This window comes from Phlebotomus papatasi, chromosome 2 (assembly GCF_024763615.1).
Source record: "Phlebotomus papatasi isolate M1 chromosome 2, Ppap_2.1, whole genome shotgun sequence".
Taxonomy (NCBI): domain Eukaryota; kingdom Metazoa; phylum Arthropoda; class Insecta; order Diptera; family Psychodidae; genus Phlebotomus; species Phlebotomus papatasi.
The window spans coordinates 13,189,500-13,207,640 of NC_077223.1; the positions used below are offsets into that span (position 1 = coordinate 13,189,500).

The 18,141-nt window shown below is 32.1% G+C and overlaps 1 protein-coding gene across 1 annotated transcript; it reads right to left on the minus strand.

Annotated features, from left to right (window-relative positions):
* Nucleotides 1–3,117: 3,117 nt before the first annotated feature.
* Nucleotides 3,118–13,765, minus strand: LOC129800245 (probable serine hydrolase). The gene is made up of 3 exons (XM_055844513.1): nt 13,751–13,765; nt 3,480–4,032; nt 3,118–3,263 (listed from the first exon to the last, which is right to left on the minus strand). The coding sequence occupies exons 1-3, from the start codon at nt 13,763–13,765 to the stop codon at nt 3,118–3,120; spliced, it is 714 nt and encodes a 237-aa protein (XP_055700488.1).
* Nucleotides 13,766–18,141: the final 4,376 nt, after the last annotated feature.

Here is an 18,141-nt window from a genome sequence, read left to right on the forward strand (position 1 = left end):
TGACTATTTAGTGCATTTAGTTGTTTTAGAATACAGTGACGTCAATGAAACGTCGATAATACAACTTGAGAATAGTAAAGTGCTAAAAAACATGTTGATTTTTTATTGGGATAGCACTGTTATTCTCTTTAAAATTAATTTATTTTATATAGTCGAACGTATACGGAAAATTTCTTACCCATGGTACATAAAATTTTTCCGTTTTCGGTCAAATGCGTAATGCAGTGTGTGTCATGCTTTCAGATTTTCTCGGTAAAACTTTTAAAACGAAACTGAAATGCAATTTTAAGCTTTTTTTACAATTCGTTTGATTTCAAACGATTTGATAGGTATCAATCTCGTAATCCGTGTGACATTTTCGTCGCTCTTGAATGGATAAGCGTAAATCTAATGCAACTTATGAGATAAACATGAGACCTTGAACGGTCACGAAAATATACGTAATCCCGAGACCCCCTGCTGTATAGTTTAAACATTGTACTTTCGTATGCTAAAGAACTTCTATTTTGTATTTTCTTATTATTTTCAAAAAACCCGATACCGGCTAAAATCATGAACGCTAAAACTCCGAAGTGACGAAATCAAAAATATAGGTTGAAATCCCGAATAGTTAATGTTTATAAACATAAACAATACGGAGGATTCTAGAGGGATATCTCCGGTGATTATCACTCAAAAGGTAGTCAAGTAGTTACCCTGAGATGAAAATAGTTTCTGATTTTGCCCAGGGCTTTCGGTCCTGATGGGAATCTTTTTCAGTAAGACAATCCTCATGAGGACTGAAAGCTCTAGGTAAAACCAAAAAAGTGTTTTCATCTTAGGGTGACTACCTTTTCACTGGCAATCACCGGAAATATTGCTGTAAAATCAATTGCGCTAGTCCGCCTTTGAGCGAATATACGGACACTGAAGTTGTAAAAATATATCAACAATTTTTAATTTTAATTTTACATCTTTTTAAGGGTAAAATTAATATGAAAAAGGGTAACTTTAACCCATATTACACCTAAAAAGCATAATATTTACAACTATTAGGAAAACCGACGTATTATCAATTCTTGAGAGTTAATCCAGTGTTCGTCGGGTGGGAGAGGAATAGCCCAGAATAAAAGTCTTTTCTTCCCAACTTGGAGGAAAAGACTTTTATTCTGGGCTATTCCTCTCCCACCCGACGAACACCGGATTAACTCTCAAGAATTAATATTTACACCGATTTCGGATCAATACTTCAGGGTAAAATAAACATTTCCGGAACGTTATTTTAACTTTTTCGGATTTCTCTCAGTGGAGGATATGTGAAGAATAATTTCCCAAAACACAGAAAATTTCCTTTCGACTCCAGCAAACGTAGGTGCAATTCTGGGAGTAACTTTTAAGAATTCGAGATTTTGGCTTTTGAGTTTTTGGCTTTCGAAATTTTAGCCTTCAGAATTTTGGCGGTCGATCCATTCGGGATTTTGAATTTGGAATTTCGGGATTTTAGACTCATTTCGACTTCTGTGGTTCGGGATTTTAAACTTTTCGAAATATTAGCGTTTAAGAACTGAGCTTTTGGTATTTTGACAGGGACTCATATAAACTTAAAGATATCTCAAAACTTTCGAGAAGTGAGTCAGATGTTGGAATTTCGGTCTAAAAACTTTCTTGTTCTTCTTTATGTTTTTATTGGCCGACGTTTCGATCCTTGGTTGGGACCTTCTTCAGGGCCTACATACAATTTTAAACATGAATCTGACAGTTCAGGAAACTCATTTTAAATAGATTTTTTACAACTTACATCAAAAACTGGGAGAACAATTGTAAATAATAAAACAACACCATCAACTTTCACTGACACTACGTATTCAATCTACGTAAGTCAATCTTCCACTGCTGATGGATGAAGAGCAATACGTAGTGTCAGTGAAAGTTGATGGTGTTGTTTTATTATTTACAATTGTTCTCCCAGTTTTTGATGTAAGTTGTAAAAAATCTATTTAAAATGAGTTTCCTGAACTGTCAGATTCATGTTTAAAATTGTATGTAGGCCCTGAAGAAGGTCCCAACCAAGGATCGAAACGTCGGCCAATAAAAACATAAAGAAGAACAAGAAAGTTTTTAGACCGAAATTCCAACATCTGACTCATATCATCCCAACGGTCGACCCTCAACATTGAAATACTTTCGAGAAGCTTCGTCGTTCTTTTTTCGCATCCAAAAAGCACAAAAATGTCGCTACTTTTGGGTAGCGGCACTGGGCGGTCAGGTGTCTGTACTTTTTTGGCCTCCGAAATCATAGATCGTTCTCAACATCTAAAACATAAAAAGATAGTCAGCATTGCGTTATTTGGAGGTTTTTGTTTATAGTTAGCGGCAGCATAACTTTCCATGTGGCCCAGAAAGGTATCCTAGATGTACGGGGTGTAGGGGCTCAAATTTAAAATTTCAAAACTCTAACATTTTCTGTGGTAACCGTTCTTAATCATCGGCAATTTAAATGGAAACAAAACAATGCAAACGATATGATTTATTATTTCTATTTTTATTCAGTGTTTTTATTTTATTTATTTTACAATATTTGACAAATTCTAAATTTTAGTTTGTTCTAGATGATTTCTAGACCTTTCCATCAATGAAGAACACCCTTAAACTTAAATGTACACGATATCTTTGTAATACAAAATTTAATTTAATTTCCATTGCAATTTTCATTGAACAAATCTAATTGTAAATATATAGTTCAGAAATAAGCTCTCACTGCAGATACTAATTCTCATAAGCTTTTTTTTTAGAAATATGGATTATGTCCGAAAGAAAACATTTTACTAAAATATTTAAAGAGTTTTTATTGGGGGAAGGTAGTCCCGCTTCGAACGATCATGCCTTCGAGTGAGTTTCTTTTATGTTTCCTGAAAGACTTACACGTAATTAAATAATTGATAGCAAGCTAACCAATGTTTAATAGAAATGCGTAAGTCTCATAGGAAAACTAAAAGAAAATTCACATTATTCGTAAGCATGAACGTTCGAAGGGAGAACACTTTCCCCTGGTCTTTTCTCCCAAAACTTTTTTTTTTTGTTTATTTTTTTAATGTGACAATATTTTGTTAAAAGCCAATACTAAAACTTTTCCTAAACTTACATTTTGCTTTTAGCTGAACGATATTTTAGGATAAATTGAGTAATCAGTCCAGAAACTCGTTCAGGATGCGATAAATGGACATGATGCTTTCCTGATACTTTATGATTCTGAAAATTTGGATTTTTCATCTTCATATCTTCAACTGATTTCTCACTTATATTTTGTTTGCTAAAAGCAGTTTGTTTAGTATCAGAATTGATATTTAAAATTGGACAGTTTATACCTTGAAGTAATATATCGTAACATTCTTGAGACAATGAGATCACGTGAAGTGATTTAAGCCTAGAATCACTAGTTAAAATAAATTTATTGGGCTTGCTTTCACTTCCTTTGATCCCTCTTCTGAGTAGATATTCACAGTCCTCTGGTGAGAGAGAACCATATGAACTTGCAATCATCCGTTCTATAAGTTCTTCCTTTGAATAAGATGGTTGGGACTTGGGATTGAGATGTTGGATCATGAATTTTGTCGTATTTGAGATATTAGCTATCAATTTTTTAGTAACAAAATCTGCTGTTGTCATGGGAATCATACCATCCAAGTTGATAATCATATCAACATCTTGAGGGAAGATCCCAGTATAAAGGAAATTTAACACTGCTCCCAGAGAATGGCCCATTAAAGAGACCTTTGGCCATCCATAAATTTCTCGAATTCGATGAATGAGCCACAAATAGTCATAGTGACTGTAGGTCATTCCCTCAGGAATATGAGATGAAAATCCATGTCCTGGTAAGTCGATGGCTAAGTAGCTAATCCTATCTTTAGGCAGAAGTGGAATTAAAGTATCGTATGACCCTGCGTTGTCCAACCATCCGTGAAGTATGAGGATTGGTCTCACATCAGCTGGACCATACCATTTCCCAGCTACATGACCCCAAGGCACAGGAATCTCCACTTCCGTAAATTCCTGTATATATAAAATATATCTGTAACAGTCAAAAATTTTATTTAAATAATATGAAACCTAACAATTTCTTCCAATTTCTGCATTTTTTTTCACTGAAAATATTCTTCCACGATCACTACTCAACTATTGTCTCTTTATCTCAATCCATACAAGTTGATGTACTTATCTATCACTACACGCATGTCACGCATGTTTTCCCTCTTCCCCCTTCATAACAAGTTTGAGTTACAAATACTCGGCCAAGAGGTTGAAATTACATTCAAATTAAACAAGAGTTTCGTTAAATATTTTGGCGCGGAATGTAAATTTGATATTAACGAAAAAAATTCAAGTATACTTACTTAAGAGCAATGGCAATCAAAATAATTGACATCGTATTCACATACGAATCACATGAAATTATAGATGAGATTTTAGAACATAAATAAGTGTACTGATTTCAAAAAACCAAAATTTTATAGCAAGTCTAAAAATTATTCTAACCGTATCGATATAGATCATATTCCATATTTATTACTTAATTCTATTTTAGAAATTATTGTATTCATGCGCTAAAAACAATGCCAAAATAAAATAACGTCAATTCCTAAATTATTTGAAATAATGTTCAAAATGATCTTAAATCAATGCCAAAAACATATAAAATCAATGCTAATATATTAAATCAAAAATATTTTAAATCCAATTCCAAAGAAAGGATAAAAAAGTATTGCCAAAATTATCTAAGAGCAGAATCAAAATGAATTTAAATCAATGTCAAAATGATAAAAAAGTCCATAAGAAAATTATCTAAATTCAGTGATAAAATGATTTAGGATCAGTTCTAAAAGATTCCCCAGAAAAGCCATGCAAGCCATTGTGAGGAGACCACGACCTCGAGGCAGACCTAGGACAAGGTGGCTGAATCAAATTCAGAATCTTGCCTTGGAACGCCTCGGGATCGAACCCGAACATCTTCCTGAAGTGGCGGAGGATCGACAAGCGTGGGCTGCTAATTTGGATGTCATGGGCCCGCGACCCCAATAGGGATAAGCGGTTGAAAATGAATGAATGATGATCAGTTCTAAAACTGATACAATATAAATACCAAAGCTATGTAAAATCAATGCCAAAACTACATAAAATCAATTCTAAAATAATTATAAGAGAATACGGAGAATACCAAAATTATCAAAAATTAATGACAAAATGATATAAAATTAGCACTAAAGGGCTAAAAGAATTTATGATCAATTCCAAACCTAATCCAAAACCAATACCAAAGCTGTTTACATTCAATGCCAAAACAATCATAAAATTAATGCTTACGTAATTTAGGATCAATTCCAAAAACCATGTAAAATCAATACCAATGCAATCTAAATCAAGTTCTAAAATGATTTTAAATGAATGACAAAATGATCAAAGATCAATGAGAAAATGATCTAAAATTAGTACTAGAACTTAGAATCAATCCCAAAAATTATCCAAAGCCAATACGTATCTAAAACCAGTACCAATAGTATGTAAATTCATCACCAAAACGGTCTAAAATCAATTTCAAATTGATCACAAATACCAAATTGACCAATAATATTAATGACACACGATCCAAAATCAATGCTGAAATGATTCAAGATCATTTAAAAAAAATCCGAAATCTATCTTTTAGAGTGATCTAAAATCGATATCAAAACATTCTAAACTCAATTCCAAAAATGATCTGTAATCAATACCAAAATAATTTAAAACCAATTCTAAAATTATCTTAAATTATCAAAGATCAATTAATAAACTATCTGAAATCAGTGCTAGAAAAATTCATGATTCATTCCAAAAATGATCCAAAATCAATACTAAAGCAATCCAAACACAATACTAAAACTATCTAAAATTAATTACAAAATTATGTTATATTAATTCCAAAATGATCACAAATGCCAAATTAAATGCCAAAATGGCCAAAGATACATGACAAAATAATCTAAAATTAATGCTAGAACAATTTATAATCAATTCTAAAAATGATACAAAGCCAGGGATTGTCCAAAACCAATACCAAAGATCATGAAAATTTATTGATAAAACGATCTAAAATAAATTCTAAAATGATCTCAAATGAATGCCAAGATGATCAAAGATCAATGATTCAAAGATCAATAAATGATCCAAAGCCAGGTGGTGTCCAAAATATTCAAAGATCAATGACAAAGTAATGAAAAACAGTACCAAAACGATATAGGATCAATTCGAAACCAATACGAAGCTAATCTAAAGCCAATTATATAAAATGATTCAGAATACTATAAATAATCCAAAATGAACCCCAAAGCGATCTAACATCAATGTCAAAACGACCTAAATTTGATACCAAAATTTTCTAAACTCGATGCCGAAATGATTCAAAATCAGTCCCAAAACGATAGAGAATCAATTTCAAATGTGATCCAAAATCCATTCCAAAGGAATTTAAAATGAATGAAAAACGATCTAATATCAGCGTTGAAATTAATTAGTATCAATTGCAAAATAATTTAAAATCAAACAATACAGTTACAAGAACTTTTTAAATACCACAAAGCGTAAATTATGTTTTTAATGATTTTTTATGTAGGGGGAAATGACCTTTGAAATTGGGAATACTGCTATGTATAAGCGGAAATGAGCCGGGTCCCGGTCAAAATCCGAAAGCTAAAATCCCGAAAGCCAAAATCCCGAATGGCCCGAAATCCCGAATTCTTAAAAGTGTTATAATTACTCCCACGATTGCACCCACGCTTGCTGGAGGCAAAGGGAAATCTTCTATGTCTTGGGAAATTATTCTAAATATTTTCCTTTATATAATTTCATCCCTTTCACGATTTTGAACATTCGGGATTTTGGCTTTCAAAATTTGCTATTTGTGCAGCTAAATTATGTCATGATAAAGCTTAATTTTATTTAAAAAGAGGTGAAAAATCCCAATTTCAAAGTTGCCCCATTTCCCCCTATTTAGTGTTAGAAAATTTATTTTTTTTTTACGTAAAATTCGTGCTCGATATAGGGTAAAATTTGGTAATTTGGAACTACAGTGGGACCTCGATAGAGCCAACCCCCGATAGAGTTAATCTCCAATAGAGTCAACAGCTACTTTTTTACTCTACGGACTCCCATAGAGTCAACTTGGACCCAAATTGACTTCGATAGAGTCAACTTTTCCATTATTATTGAGCTAATAATATTATATGGCTTTTTCGAAATTAAAATCAGTGTGTTGGTGTATCAATGTAACGTTTTAAACACAAGAAGAACAATATTATGATAAAATTCGTATATTATACTGTGTAATCAATTTTCGACAAAATTAATTTTCTTTTCATGATTTTAAGCGTTTTGACCGATTGCAAGTACTCGCTTGCCTTTTCTCTCTTGTATTAAGATTTTTTGATAGTGTTCAGATGACCCTCTAATAAGTCAACTTGGGGATTTTATTACCCTCATTTTCTCCCTACCTCTCCCCTACACCGCCACAAACGTTTTTTTTTTGTGATTACAGGAAAACACATACGAGATCATAAGGCTTAGATATCTCAAACCATTTAACGCCCATTTTTCAGAAGAAGAAAATGAAAAAAAATCATTTTATTGCTCTTTTTGTGAAGTTTAGAGCAATAAGTTATGTCATAACGAAAAGAACAACTATCAATCTCTTCTTTCATACAATAAAAGCTTAAAATAAATTCTAATTAAGCATGAGAATTTTCAACAATTAAATATCTACCGGAGCTCTTCTAAAAAAAAGTGAAAAACGAAATATTTAAGACATCAGTTCCTTATCATAACATCGTGGATGGATGGACCTCAATATTATCACATGGATAGTAATTTTCATTTAAGATACTTACTAGTAATAAAAACATTCTGTAAAATCATTCCTTAATCTCCAACTTTTGACCAAACATACGACTTATTTGGACTAGAGGATGTAGAATTTATGGGTTAATTATATAAAATATTCTATTATTGTGTTAAATTTATTAATTATCTAGTACAAACATAAAATAATTTCACATTTAATAAAATTTCACATTTTAATCGATTTTGTTTCGGACTCCTATAGAGTCACCGAATCCAATGGAGTCAACAGGCCTGGAAATAATTAGTTGACTCTATCGAGGTCCCACTGTATTTACAATTTGGGACACTTGAGATTTTCTCACTGTTTCAGATGAGCAAAGGCAAAACAAAGAACGCAAAATAGAAGAAAAACACGTTTAGGAAGAGAAGGAATAGATATATTCCTTTTGAATCTCTAAAACAGTGAGAAAATCTCAAATGTGCCAAATTGTAAGTGGTCCCAAATTACCCCATTTTACCCTAAACAGTGAAAGTTTTGTATTTCTGCAAAAATTAAATTTTGTCTGATCCTGGAAATGAAAACATTCCACAGTTTTTAAAACCATCCCTGCGCGGTACTATCTGCTTCTACTTTTTCTTATATAAGTTGAACTTTAACCTTCGAAATTTTACTCTATTAGGATCACTTATAGGTAAAATTACACTCTTTCCATTGCCTTTGGATCTAAAACAATAACTTTTTTGCAAATTTGAGTGAAAATTTCTTAAATTAAGCATTAAGGATTCACTCCAGATAGAATTTACAGTAAGTTCCTTTTGTTTTTATAGTACAACCAACAATAATCTGATTTAAGTATATCTTTACATTCATTCAACGCAGGAAATTAATTAGTTGGAAGTCTCCATGATAATTCTACTCCAGTTCCCAAAAAGCTTGACATTAAATTAAATAATCCTCATGAGTTTACAAGATGGAGCAGAATAAATTTTAATTCTTATTTTCATTCTTCAGGTGAAAGTGAAATTTATTCTTGAACACACTGAAAGCAAATTCATTTAATAAATCATCTTTCTGCTGAAGGTGAAAAGATGGGTGTTTAAGTGAAAATTTTCACTTTTTTCCTTCTTTTTTTTATTGCAGGGGTTGGAACTTTTTTTTTCTCTCTCGGGGTGCAGAAAAGACATGATTTACTGGTGAAAATTGATCTGAAAATCATTTGAGGAGGGTGCGTAAAATTCGCGGGTACTTTTTCTCTACCTTGTTCTCGTGATTTTTTTTCTCAGCACTTGAAACTATGTTGGATGGCAAAGGACCCAGAGGGTTGGCAGAATTATTGTTTCCCATCGTGTGGCACAGAAGTAGGGCGAGAGAGAGTGTTTGAGAATAAATAAAAAGCAATAAAAGAGGGTGAAATATCTACCACTTAGTGAGCAAGACACCTGTTCCAGACTAATTCACTCTCTCACACCCCCCTGCTTTTTTTTCGCTACTCACCCCACATCTCAAATAAATTTTATTGCCGGTATACCTTCCGTGGAGAATTTTTCCCCTTTTTCCTGGTTCTCCTGGGCGTCCATTTGTGGATTTTGCCACTAAACCGTCGCTGGTTCAATTTAAATTGTCGGTTCAGCTATTTGCGGTTTTACAATTAACCAAACCATGCATTTATAATATCACTGATCCGCTGTGTAAAAATATTTAAACGCCTCAGAGGATGCCATTGAGTAAATGTGCAGTAAAAAAACGAAATTATAAATTACTCGAACTCGTGCATGATTCACTGTCAGGCCATGTAACTGCGACGATTGCAAAACTCGGATGCCGCGACCGATCCAACTCCGATAACTCCACTTAAAATATAATTTATATTTTTATTTCCATAATTAATCACTGCCGTAAGATAATATAACTATTCTACTTTAAGAAAAATCAAAAATTATATTTTTATCGATTTAATAAATGGATGAAACAAATATTTTTCAAACTCGTGTCAACTGGGTTGTGTACTAAAAATTTCATTTCCGAGAAAATTTTGCTGTTGACAGCTCGTCGCTGGAAAACGTTTAGTGGTTTTTCTTCATTATGAAATATTATTTTCAATCAAAATTATTAATAAAGAGATGGCAAAGCGTCACAGCTTTGCGGAATGCTCGAACTTACGAGATACAGCTCACCGTGAATTAGCTTTTTGCATGATCTTTTGGAATCACTGATCTACTAGGGATCAAATTGATTCATAAATCACAAAAGCATTTGAAAATCAAAAAATCGGTACTTAACCGATTCATTACCGATGAAGACCGATGCAGCCGGGTTCTAATTTGCAATACTTTTCCAAAAAATCCAAATTTAACCAAAAAAAAAATGAGCCTTCCAAAGTATTTGACCTTTGACCTTCAATAATTCAAAATGGCGAATTTTCCGGTCATAAGTATATTCGGGCGAAATATCCAAAAAATATTGAAAAAGCTTGGGCCAATTTTGAGAAAAATTGAAAAAACTTTATTTTAGGGAATATTAATTATTGGGGATGTAAAATTATTCAAAAAAAGGTACTTAACCGGTTCATTATCGATGAAGACCGATGCAGCCGGGTTCGACATTGCAGTACCTTTCCAAAAAATGCAAATTTAACCAAATCGGTTGAAAAATGAGCCTTCCAAAGTGGTCGAACTTTGACCTTCAATAATTCAAAATGGCGAATTTTCCGGCCATGTTTGGGCGAAATGTTCGCCAGGACCATCTCTGAAACATATCCGAAAATCATTGAAAAAGCCTGGGCCAATTTTTTGCAAAATTGGAAAAACCTCATTTTTGACGTACTTTTGAGGGATAGGGAACGTACAAAAGGGAAGGGGGAAAAGTAAAGAGGTTGAGTACGAGATAATGTCATTTGAGGAGGGGTCATCGAAGACCGGAAGTCGATATTTCTTACCGTTTAAGCTCCAGAACAGTGAGAAGTTGAAAAAAAAGTCGATTATACATATAACTTCTCTCTCTTTGAGTTCTAGCAGTAAAATGAAGCTTAGTTATTGATCTACAAGGTGAGTAATTGTATATTAATGATTTATTAATAATTCATACAGAAATAAGGGAATTTGTGAATGTTTACATTTCGACCCAAGTCGGATGCTGTGAATACTAATGTTTTGGTGGTAGAAATTGCATTGTTCAGGACTCATTTTCTGTTTCAGGTGCCGAACAAAAGAAAAGACCCATAAGGTCGAGCCCTACTGTAAGGAAGGTCTTAGGAATGCCTTGCAGTGTGTAGAAGATGGTTCTACCATAGCATATTCATCCAAAACATTTAATTTCCCAAGACAACACTGCACAACAAATTGTCCGGCAAATACCCAGAGGAGTGCCCCAATGGCAGGCCAACAACTCTATCAAAAGAACAGGAAAAAGAACTTGTCAAATGGATCCTGAGATGTGCGGATGGCTGGCGTCCCATCGGGAAGGAGCAAGTTCTGGACAGCGTCAAAATCATCTGTGAGATCTACAAAATTCCAAACTATTTTACAGAGCTCAGCAAGCGCAAACCAAAAGCCTTCTCATTGGAAAGAGCTACTCAAGGGGGAGATATTTGGGTGAAAATATGTACACTACTTCCAGGCACTTCCACAATTTGTATGGAAGAGGCCTTCACACTTCCGAAAATGTTGCAATACTTCCAGCACTTCATGCACTTCTCATACTTAGAAATCAATAATTTATTTAATATGATGAAAAATTTAATTAGTAAAGCTTTTAAAAAAATTAACGAAACTTATTTTTACGCGTATTTTTAGCATTTTCCTTATATTTTGAATTTCTAGCGCCAGATATTTTTGTATTTTTTTAATATTATCTGCATTTTACGAAGGGAAATCAACATATTTTGAATTTTTCTAAGAGACCAGTGAAGCTACTTTTGGAAAATAGAGTATCTAAAAAAATGTATTGTCATTTGTAATTATTGAAACTGTGCTGTAAAGTCCAAAAGTATGAGTGCAACAACTAATTCAGCACTTCAGACGTATCTTCAATTTTTACTAAATTCCCCTTATTCCTTTCAGTGAAAGAATGTAGCACTCAAGTATCGAGCAGTTAAACATATCCAGGCTTTTCTAAATAGCAAAATACGATCTAAGTACTGTTTTCCATTTAACAATCTCTTTAATTGTTATCCACAAATTTTCTTTCACTAGGATACTCATAATATTTCCATCAATATTAGAGACAGAGACTGTTTAAAATGGAATTGTTATTTCGAAGAATAGATCGAGATAGATCTTTTAGAGGAAAAACACGATTTAAATAAACCCCCTAAATGTTTCTTTTTTTTAATGGAACTCCATCAGATAGATCGTTTCAAAATTAGTCTAAAATTAAATATTACAAATACACCTCTCGTTTCTCATTTTGTTAGACCACAAATCGATTTTTCGACGAATACTTTTGGCATCGAAGAGATATAATACAATAAAACCTTTCCAGTATATGCAAAAAGATAAACAAAAATTGGTGGAGGTAACCTATGGGATACCTCTTAAAGATATTCGCGAAAAAGTCCCACGAATTTATAGATTTTATTAGGAAAAAAATTATATCAAATTTATTCACAGCCAATTGCAATAGCTGTCATTATTTGTGAGCCACTATATGAATTTGAAATTCCTGTAAAAATTAAAGAATATTTTTATTCAGTTGAATATTTCCTCGGAAAAATTACGACACAAATCAAGCTATAATAAATTTTATTGTCATAACCGAACTTGAAAATTTCAACAAACCTTTCCAAATTATACTGCCGCTCGCATTAAAAATCTCAACTAAAAGTAACGTTGTCTGAAGAATACGGAATTAGACAGAAAATACTTTACATTTGAGTACTTCCACTTCCAAAGACTTCGAAGCACTTCATTTTCACCTGTACACCACTTCTGACCCTAATATCTTCCCCTTGGAGCTACTGTTACTGCTAGAGACCTCACGGAATGGCTCCAGAATTGTCTTGGATATTTCACAAAACACAATCTTCTGACCATGAGTAAAAATGATTCAATTCACTTTCAATGAGGTGTAAAATTTTATCCATTTTTTTCGAAATGATTACACAGGTTCGAAAAACATTCTAAAGAATTTTTTTTCCAATTCCAATTTTCTCTGTAATTTCAATCTAACTTACTCAATTTGGTATATTTTATTACCAAACTTACTAAAGTTTCCCGACGAAAACGTTGCGGCTTTAAGAATTTCACCTAAAATGAAATGCGTAGTCATTAATATTTAACAAAAATATTTAATATTTCGTGATGACTTTAATTAATTTTATAGACTCTAAAATGTACTTAAAAACATTCTAACTGCTATAAATCCTTCAGGGAAGAGGCTCTAAAATTTTGTAGATAAACTCTACTCACCTCATCTAATTGGTATTTATGACCAGTGAAAATATGTAGTCCTCATTTGCATTTATCATAACGAAATATTTGCCTTTTAATTAAACAATTTTATCTTGGGTATTTTCTCTCAGCACAGTCTTCTTCAGCGTATCTTGAGCCATATGAAAAGAAACGGGAAAAGACTCATTTTTCTCCCATAGGATTAAAGGATACTTTAAAGCTTTTTCACCGCATAGAACCTTTTGGACTCCTCAAATTAACATTCATCTTCCTTGAGGAGCAGCAATCTAAGAGAATTCTTATTTGCTCATTCTTTTCCTTCCTAGATTAAAAATAAGAAGAAAGACTATTCTTTTCAAACAGAAAACCAAATATTGCCATAACTTTTCACTCCACATGAATATCCTTTTAATCAATCATCAGCAGAAATGTAAATCTTTGTTTTCTACTTGCTGAGTAAATTCGAATCCCTTTGAGAATTGCTCCCTTATCATCTTTCTTGTGGAAAGGTCACATTTCTCTTGTTCATTCATTATCACGAATGAGAAATTATTTGGGAGTCCACTGAGGGAAATATAGAACACGAATTATAAGGCAGAAATGGGAAGGCATAAAGGGACAAGAAGCAAATCCCTCTGGTAATTTCTTCATGCTAACTGCTTCTCTGTCAGAACCTCTTTCAAAAATTTAGAACTACTCTTAGGACTTGATTGTTTTGGTCTAAGCAAAATTGCATGTTGTAAACAATATAATTGCAAGTTTTTAAGCTTATTTAGATATGAACAATTGATGAATAGGTATCTGAAAAAAAGGATTTAGGGGAAAGTGTCCATGCTAATGACTAAATTTTTCCTATGTTTATCAATAAATGTAACTCTGCAATACATTTTAAAAACGGGGCACTTTCCCCTAGTTTTTAAAATATGTGTGCGATGAGTCACATTTATTGAGAAACATAGTAAACATTTAGTCATTACGAAGCTTGGGATCGTACGAAGCTGGAGCACTTTCCTATAAAAGATAGAGTTGAAACGAAATTATTATATCACCGAGTTGAATTAACTCGGCTGATATCAATGTACCTATTACTCTTTTTCGATGTAAAATTTTATTTCGACTGAAGTATATAATTAAATGTTTTGGATTTAAGAATATACTTTAATCAAGATGATTTTCCTGTCAAAGTTCATAAAATAGCTTAGAAGTAATGCAATTGATTGTTACCATTTTATGGTTTTATCTTAGTCTACTTCCATCTGACAATACTACTGCTAGCGCCATTGTACAGCACCATCATTAGGCTTCAAGTGACATAATATTAAATGAAGCTCAAAATAAAAATAGAACATATCTCCCTATAAAAATGATTTCATTAATCGTATCAAAATAGCTTTTTGTGAAGTTTTACTTTTTTCTTTAATTTGAGAAAATAACTGAAATAACACCTTCGAAAACTACTCGTAAAAATGGTTTTAAAGCTTTAGAAATGGCTCTTTTAATACTAAATACGGAAAAACCAAAATTTGATAATTATGTCGATCCGCAAGCGTAATAGCTGACAACAGGTATTCCTATAATTCAGAGGTGTGCAAGAAACCGTTGAAACCGAATTAACGTCAAAATAAGTTTGTTATAGTAGCGTTTTGACCATTGACGTACATGTTTCATTTGACGTTAATTCGGTTTCAACGGTTTCTTGCACACCTCTGCTATAACTAATGTTAAACATCCTACTCTTAAAAAACGGTTACAATTTGATAAGATAAAAATTGCTTTTCTTTACTTCCAGCAATTTCTAAACAAATAATTTCTTTTAATAACAAGAAAAAGACTCAAGAGACTTATTTAAGTAAATTGATATCTTGTCATTCTCATTCCAGAAATATTTCCTCATTATTTTGAATTACACGAAACTATCATTGATCTTTTTTTTTAATGATAAGGAAAAGTGCCCTTAAGTCAACCGGTTCCTCAGAGCGACCGGTAGTTATTTACTCAATTTATTTACATTTGCACTAATATTTGGCGTATGATCTAACATTAATAGGTCAATTATTCCATAAATAAATACGAATCAGTGAAAATTTTATAAAAATTCATCATTAAAACATTCAAATATTGACCACCGGTCGAGTCGAGGAACCGGTCGACTCAAAGGCACTTTACCTTATATTGAATATATTTTTTCGGTACACCTTCTCATCTCAAGGTCTTGGGTCTTGTCGATTCACTATTCGATTCTAATTAAACGCTAAGCAGGTGCATACCGATCGGGGACAGGGTAGGGCCGTTGCCGTTTCTACAGGTTATTCAAAATATTTTAAAAAAGCAAAAATATAAAATGAAAAATAATTAAAGAACATTTGGCTCTCCTTAAGCACATTTTCAACCAATTTAGTTTCACTGTTTTGAAATGTATTTTGTTGGATCTATGAATTTTCCAAAATCCCCATATTGTGCAAAATATAATTTTTAACCTTTTCAAAATGGGCTTTTTTTCAAAAGAAGCTACAATGTCGTTTTAGAAGAGGTTTTTGAAGTCGTGAAATATATTCTATTTTTAGATAAATTTTCCGGAATTTTCTTCTAGGAAACGTCTCCTTGGTAGCTTTAGCAAGCTTTCAGCTTACGATCACTACCGAAATATTGAATATAAATTAAATATTTAAATTAAAACACATTAAAAAGAACATTTCCTTCCTTCATCGGAATTTCCACTCAATAAAAATCAATTTTAAAAATATTTTAGGTGTTTTACAGAATTTTTTAAGCAAGTGTTCTCGTCTGGCAAATAAATTTGAGATTATAAAAAACGATGAAGAAATCGATTTGTTCTGTATTTTAAACGGAAAGCTTGCTAAAATCTTCCTAAATGAGTTTTAATAAGAAAAAAACTAAGACTGGCTAGTATTTGCCTTTGAAAAACTATTTGAAGACTGTTTGTGAGTTATCAGAACCACTTAAAATCAACAAAATCGGGTTAAAATAAGCGATAAAGAGCCTAAAAGCCTTTTTGATCAAAGAATATCGTTTTGAGGCATTATTTTCAAAAGCTTCAAATGCAATTTTCTCCAATAAAAAGCTTTTCAGGTCCATGAGAATGTTTTTCTATCCCCATCCGTCAAAATAGACGCAAAGAGAGAGAGTTCCTGTAAGTGGATTTCGCTTTCCTAAAGGCCCTTATCAAGGTTTGATTTTGAAATACACTTAAATTCGTAAAATTTGGATATATTTTTAAATTTTTGAGAGAACTCTTTTTTGCGTTCGAACACAAGTTTTTTTTTGGAAATTATCCAATAACGTCAGTCCTCTTATTAAAATCTTGTTTTCATCCTTGGCCTTAGAATAGACCCTTTATTAATCCTGAATGATGGGGTCTCAATCTATGTTGTATATACAATTTTGTATTCACAATTTTGTTCTTGGTATCCCGGGACCCTCCTTAACCACCTGCTGACTAGGCCCTTCACCCTGTATCCGCCAATGGGTCTTGAATCCTGTTTTGATCAAAATCCTGTGTTATGAGATTTTTATTTAAAGTTGCACACATTCACAAAATTACTAAATTATTCATAGAATTACAGAAATAAATTAAAAAAAAACAACATATGAAAGTGAATATTATCAGTATATATAAAAATTATTATAAGGTAAGTGAAGGTTTTATCGACCAGGAATGTTGGATCATCACCCTAAAATAAAATGATTTCTTTGAAAATTATTCGTCGCTTTTAATGAATTGTCTTTTGCAATATAACGTGTGTTTCACTAGTAAGTAATACAAGATATTTTGCAAAAAACAGTTGCTAAAAAGTAAAGAATTTTTTTTGAATAATGATCTTTATGAATTTTTGATTCTGTCTCAATAAATTTTTTTTTATTATATTTATTTTTTTATTTAAGCTAAATCTTAACAAAATCCTTATTAATTAAATTTTAAAGTTAAATTTTAATACTTCAGAAATACTTTTAAATTCTTTAAATATTTAGCAATTTATTGTTGAATAATTAATTTTGTTATAGCGTTAACACTGACAGAAATCCGAAAAAGTTAAAATAACATTCCGGAAATGTTAATTTTACCCTGAAGTATTTATCCGAAATCGGTGTAAATATTACCCTTTTTAGGTGTATTATGGGTTAAAGTTACACTTTTTTCATGTTGATTTTACCCTCAAAAGGTGTAAAATTAACATTAAAAAATGTTGATATATTTTTACATCCGAAAAGTGATTAAGTTATAATGAAAAAAGTTAATCGTAGCCTCCTTTTTTTCTCAGTGAAGCAGTAAATTTTTATGATTTGCAATATTTATATTTTCAGCAAAATTTTAAGGGGTTACATGGCTCAAAAAAATAAAACAATACATATTTTGTCTGCATTTTCCTGTTCGAACTTAAAGAGAAAGCAGTTATATAATCTTAGTCTAGTCTAGTCTAGTCTTAGTTAGGGTCTTAGGTGATCCCTAATAAAAAACGGTAACTCTAAATGAGTTTTTTTCTTTATCCCCCAACCCCTCTTCATCTCTTCCAAAACCATGTTTTTTGTTTTTTTCTGGAAAATTAACTCCTTCTTTTAAATTTGGATATGTAAAAATCACCCTTAAAATGGTATTTAAGGGTGATTTATTTTATTTCTCAATTGACCCTAAATGTATTACATGTTAAAAAGCCTGATAATACATTAATATTCATTATATTGCACAGAAAAAACATCAGTAATGTCAAAAATTTCGCGATACGTATTTCAAATCTGAATGTCTAATCGCGTGCGACAAATTTAGTTGCGTGCAACTATCAACTGCAAATCAATCAACGACGCACAAATCGAACGAAGAGTACGGTATAAAATCTTTCTAGATAACTAAATGCTAATATTCTGATGTGAATATCCATCCCCATATGT

Bases quoted from the DNA above. Each gene is read 5' to 3' on its own strand.
- LOC129800245 (XM_055844513.1), bottom strand. The intron at 3,264-3,479 runs GTGAATATCTAC...GTGAGAAATCAG, and splicing joins TTCTCTCTCACCAGAGGACT to TTGAAGATATGAAGATGAAA.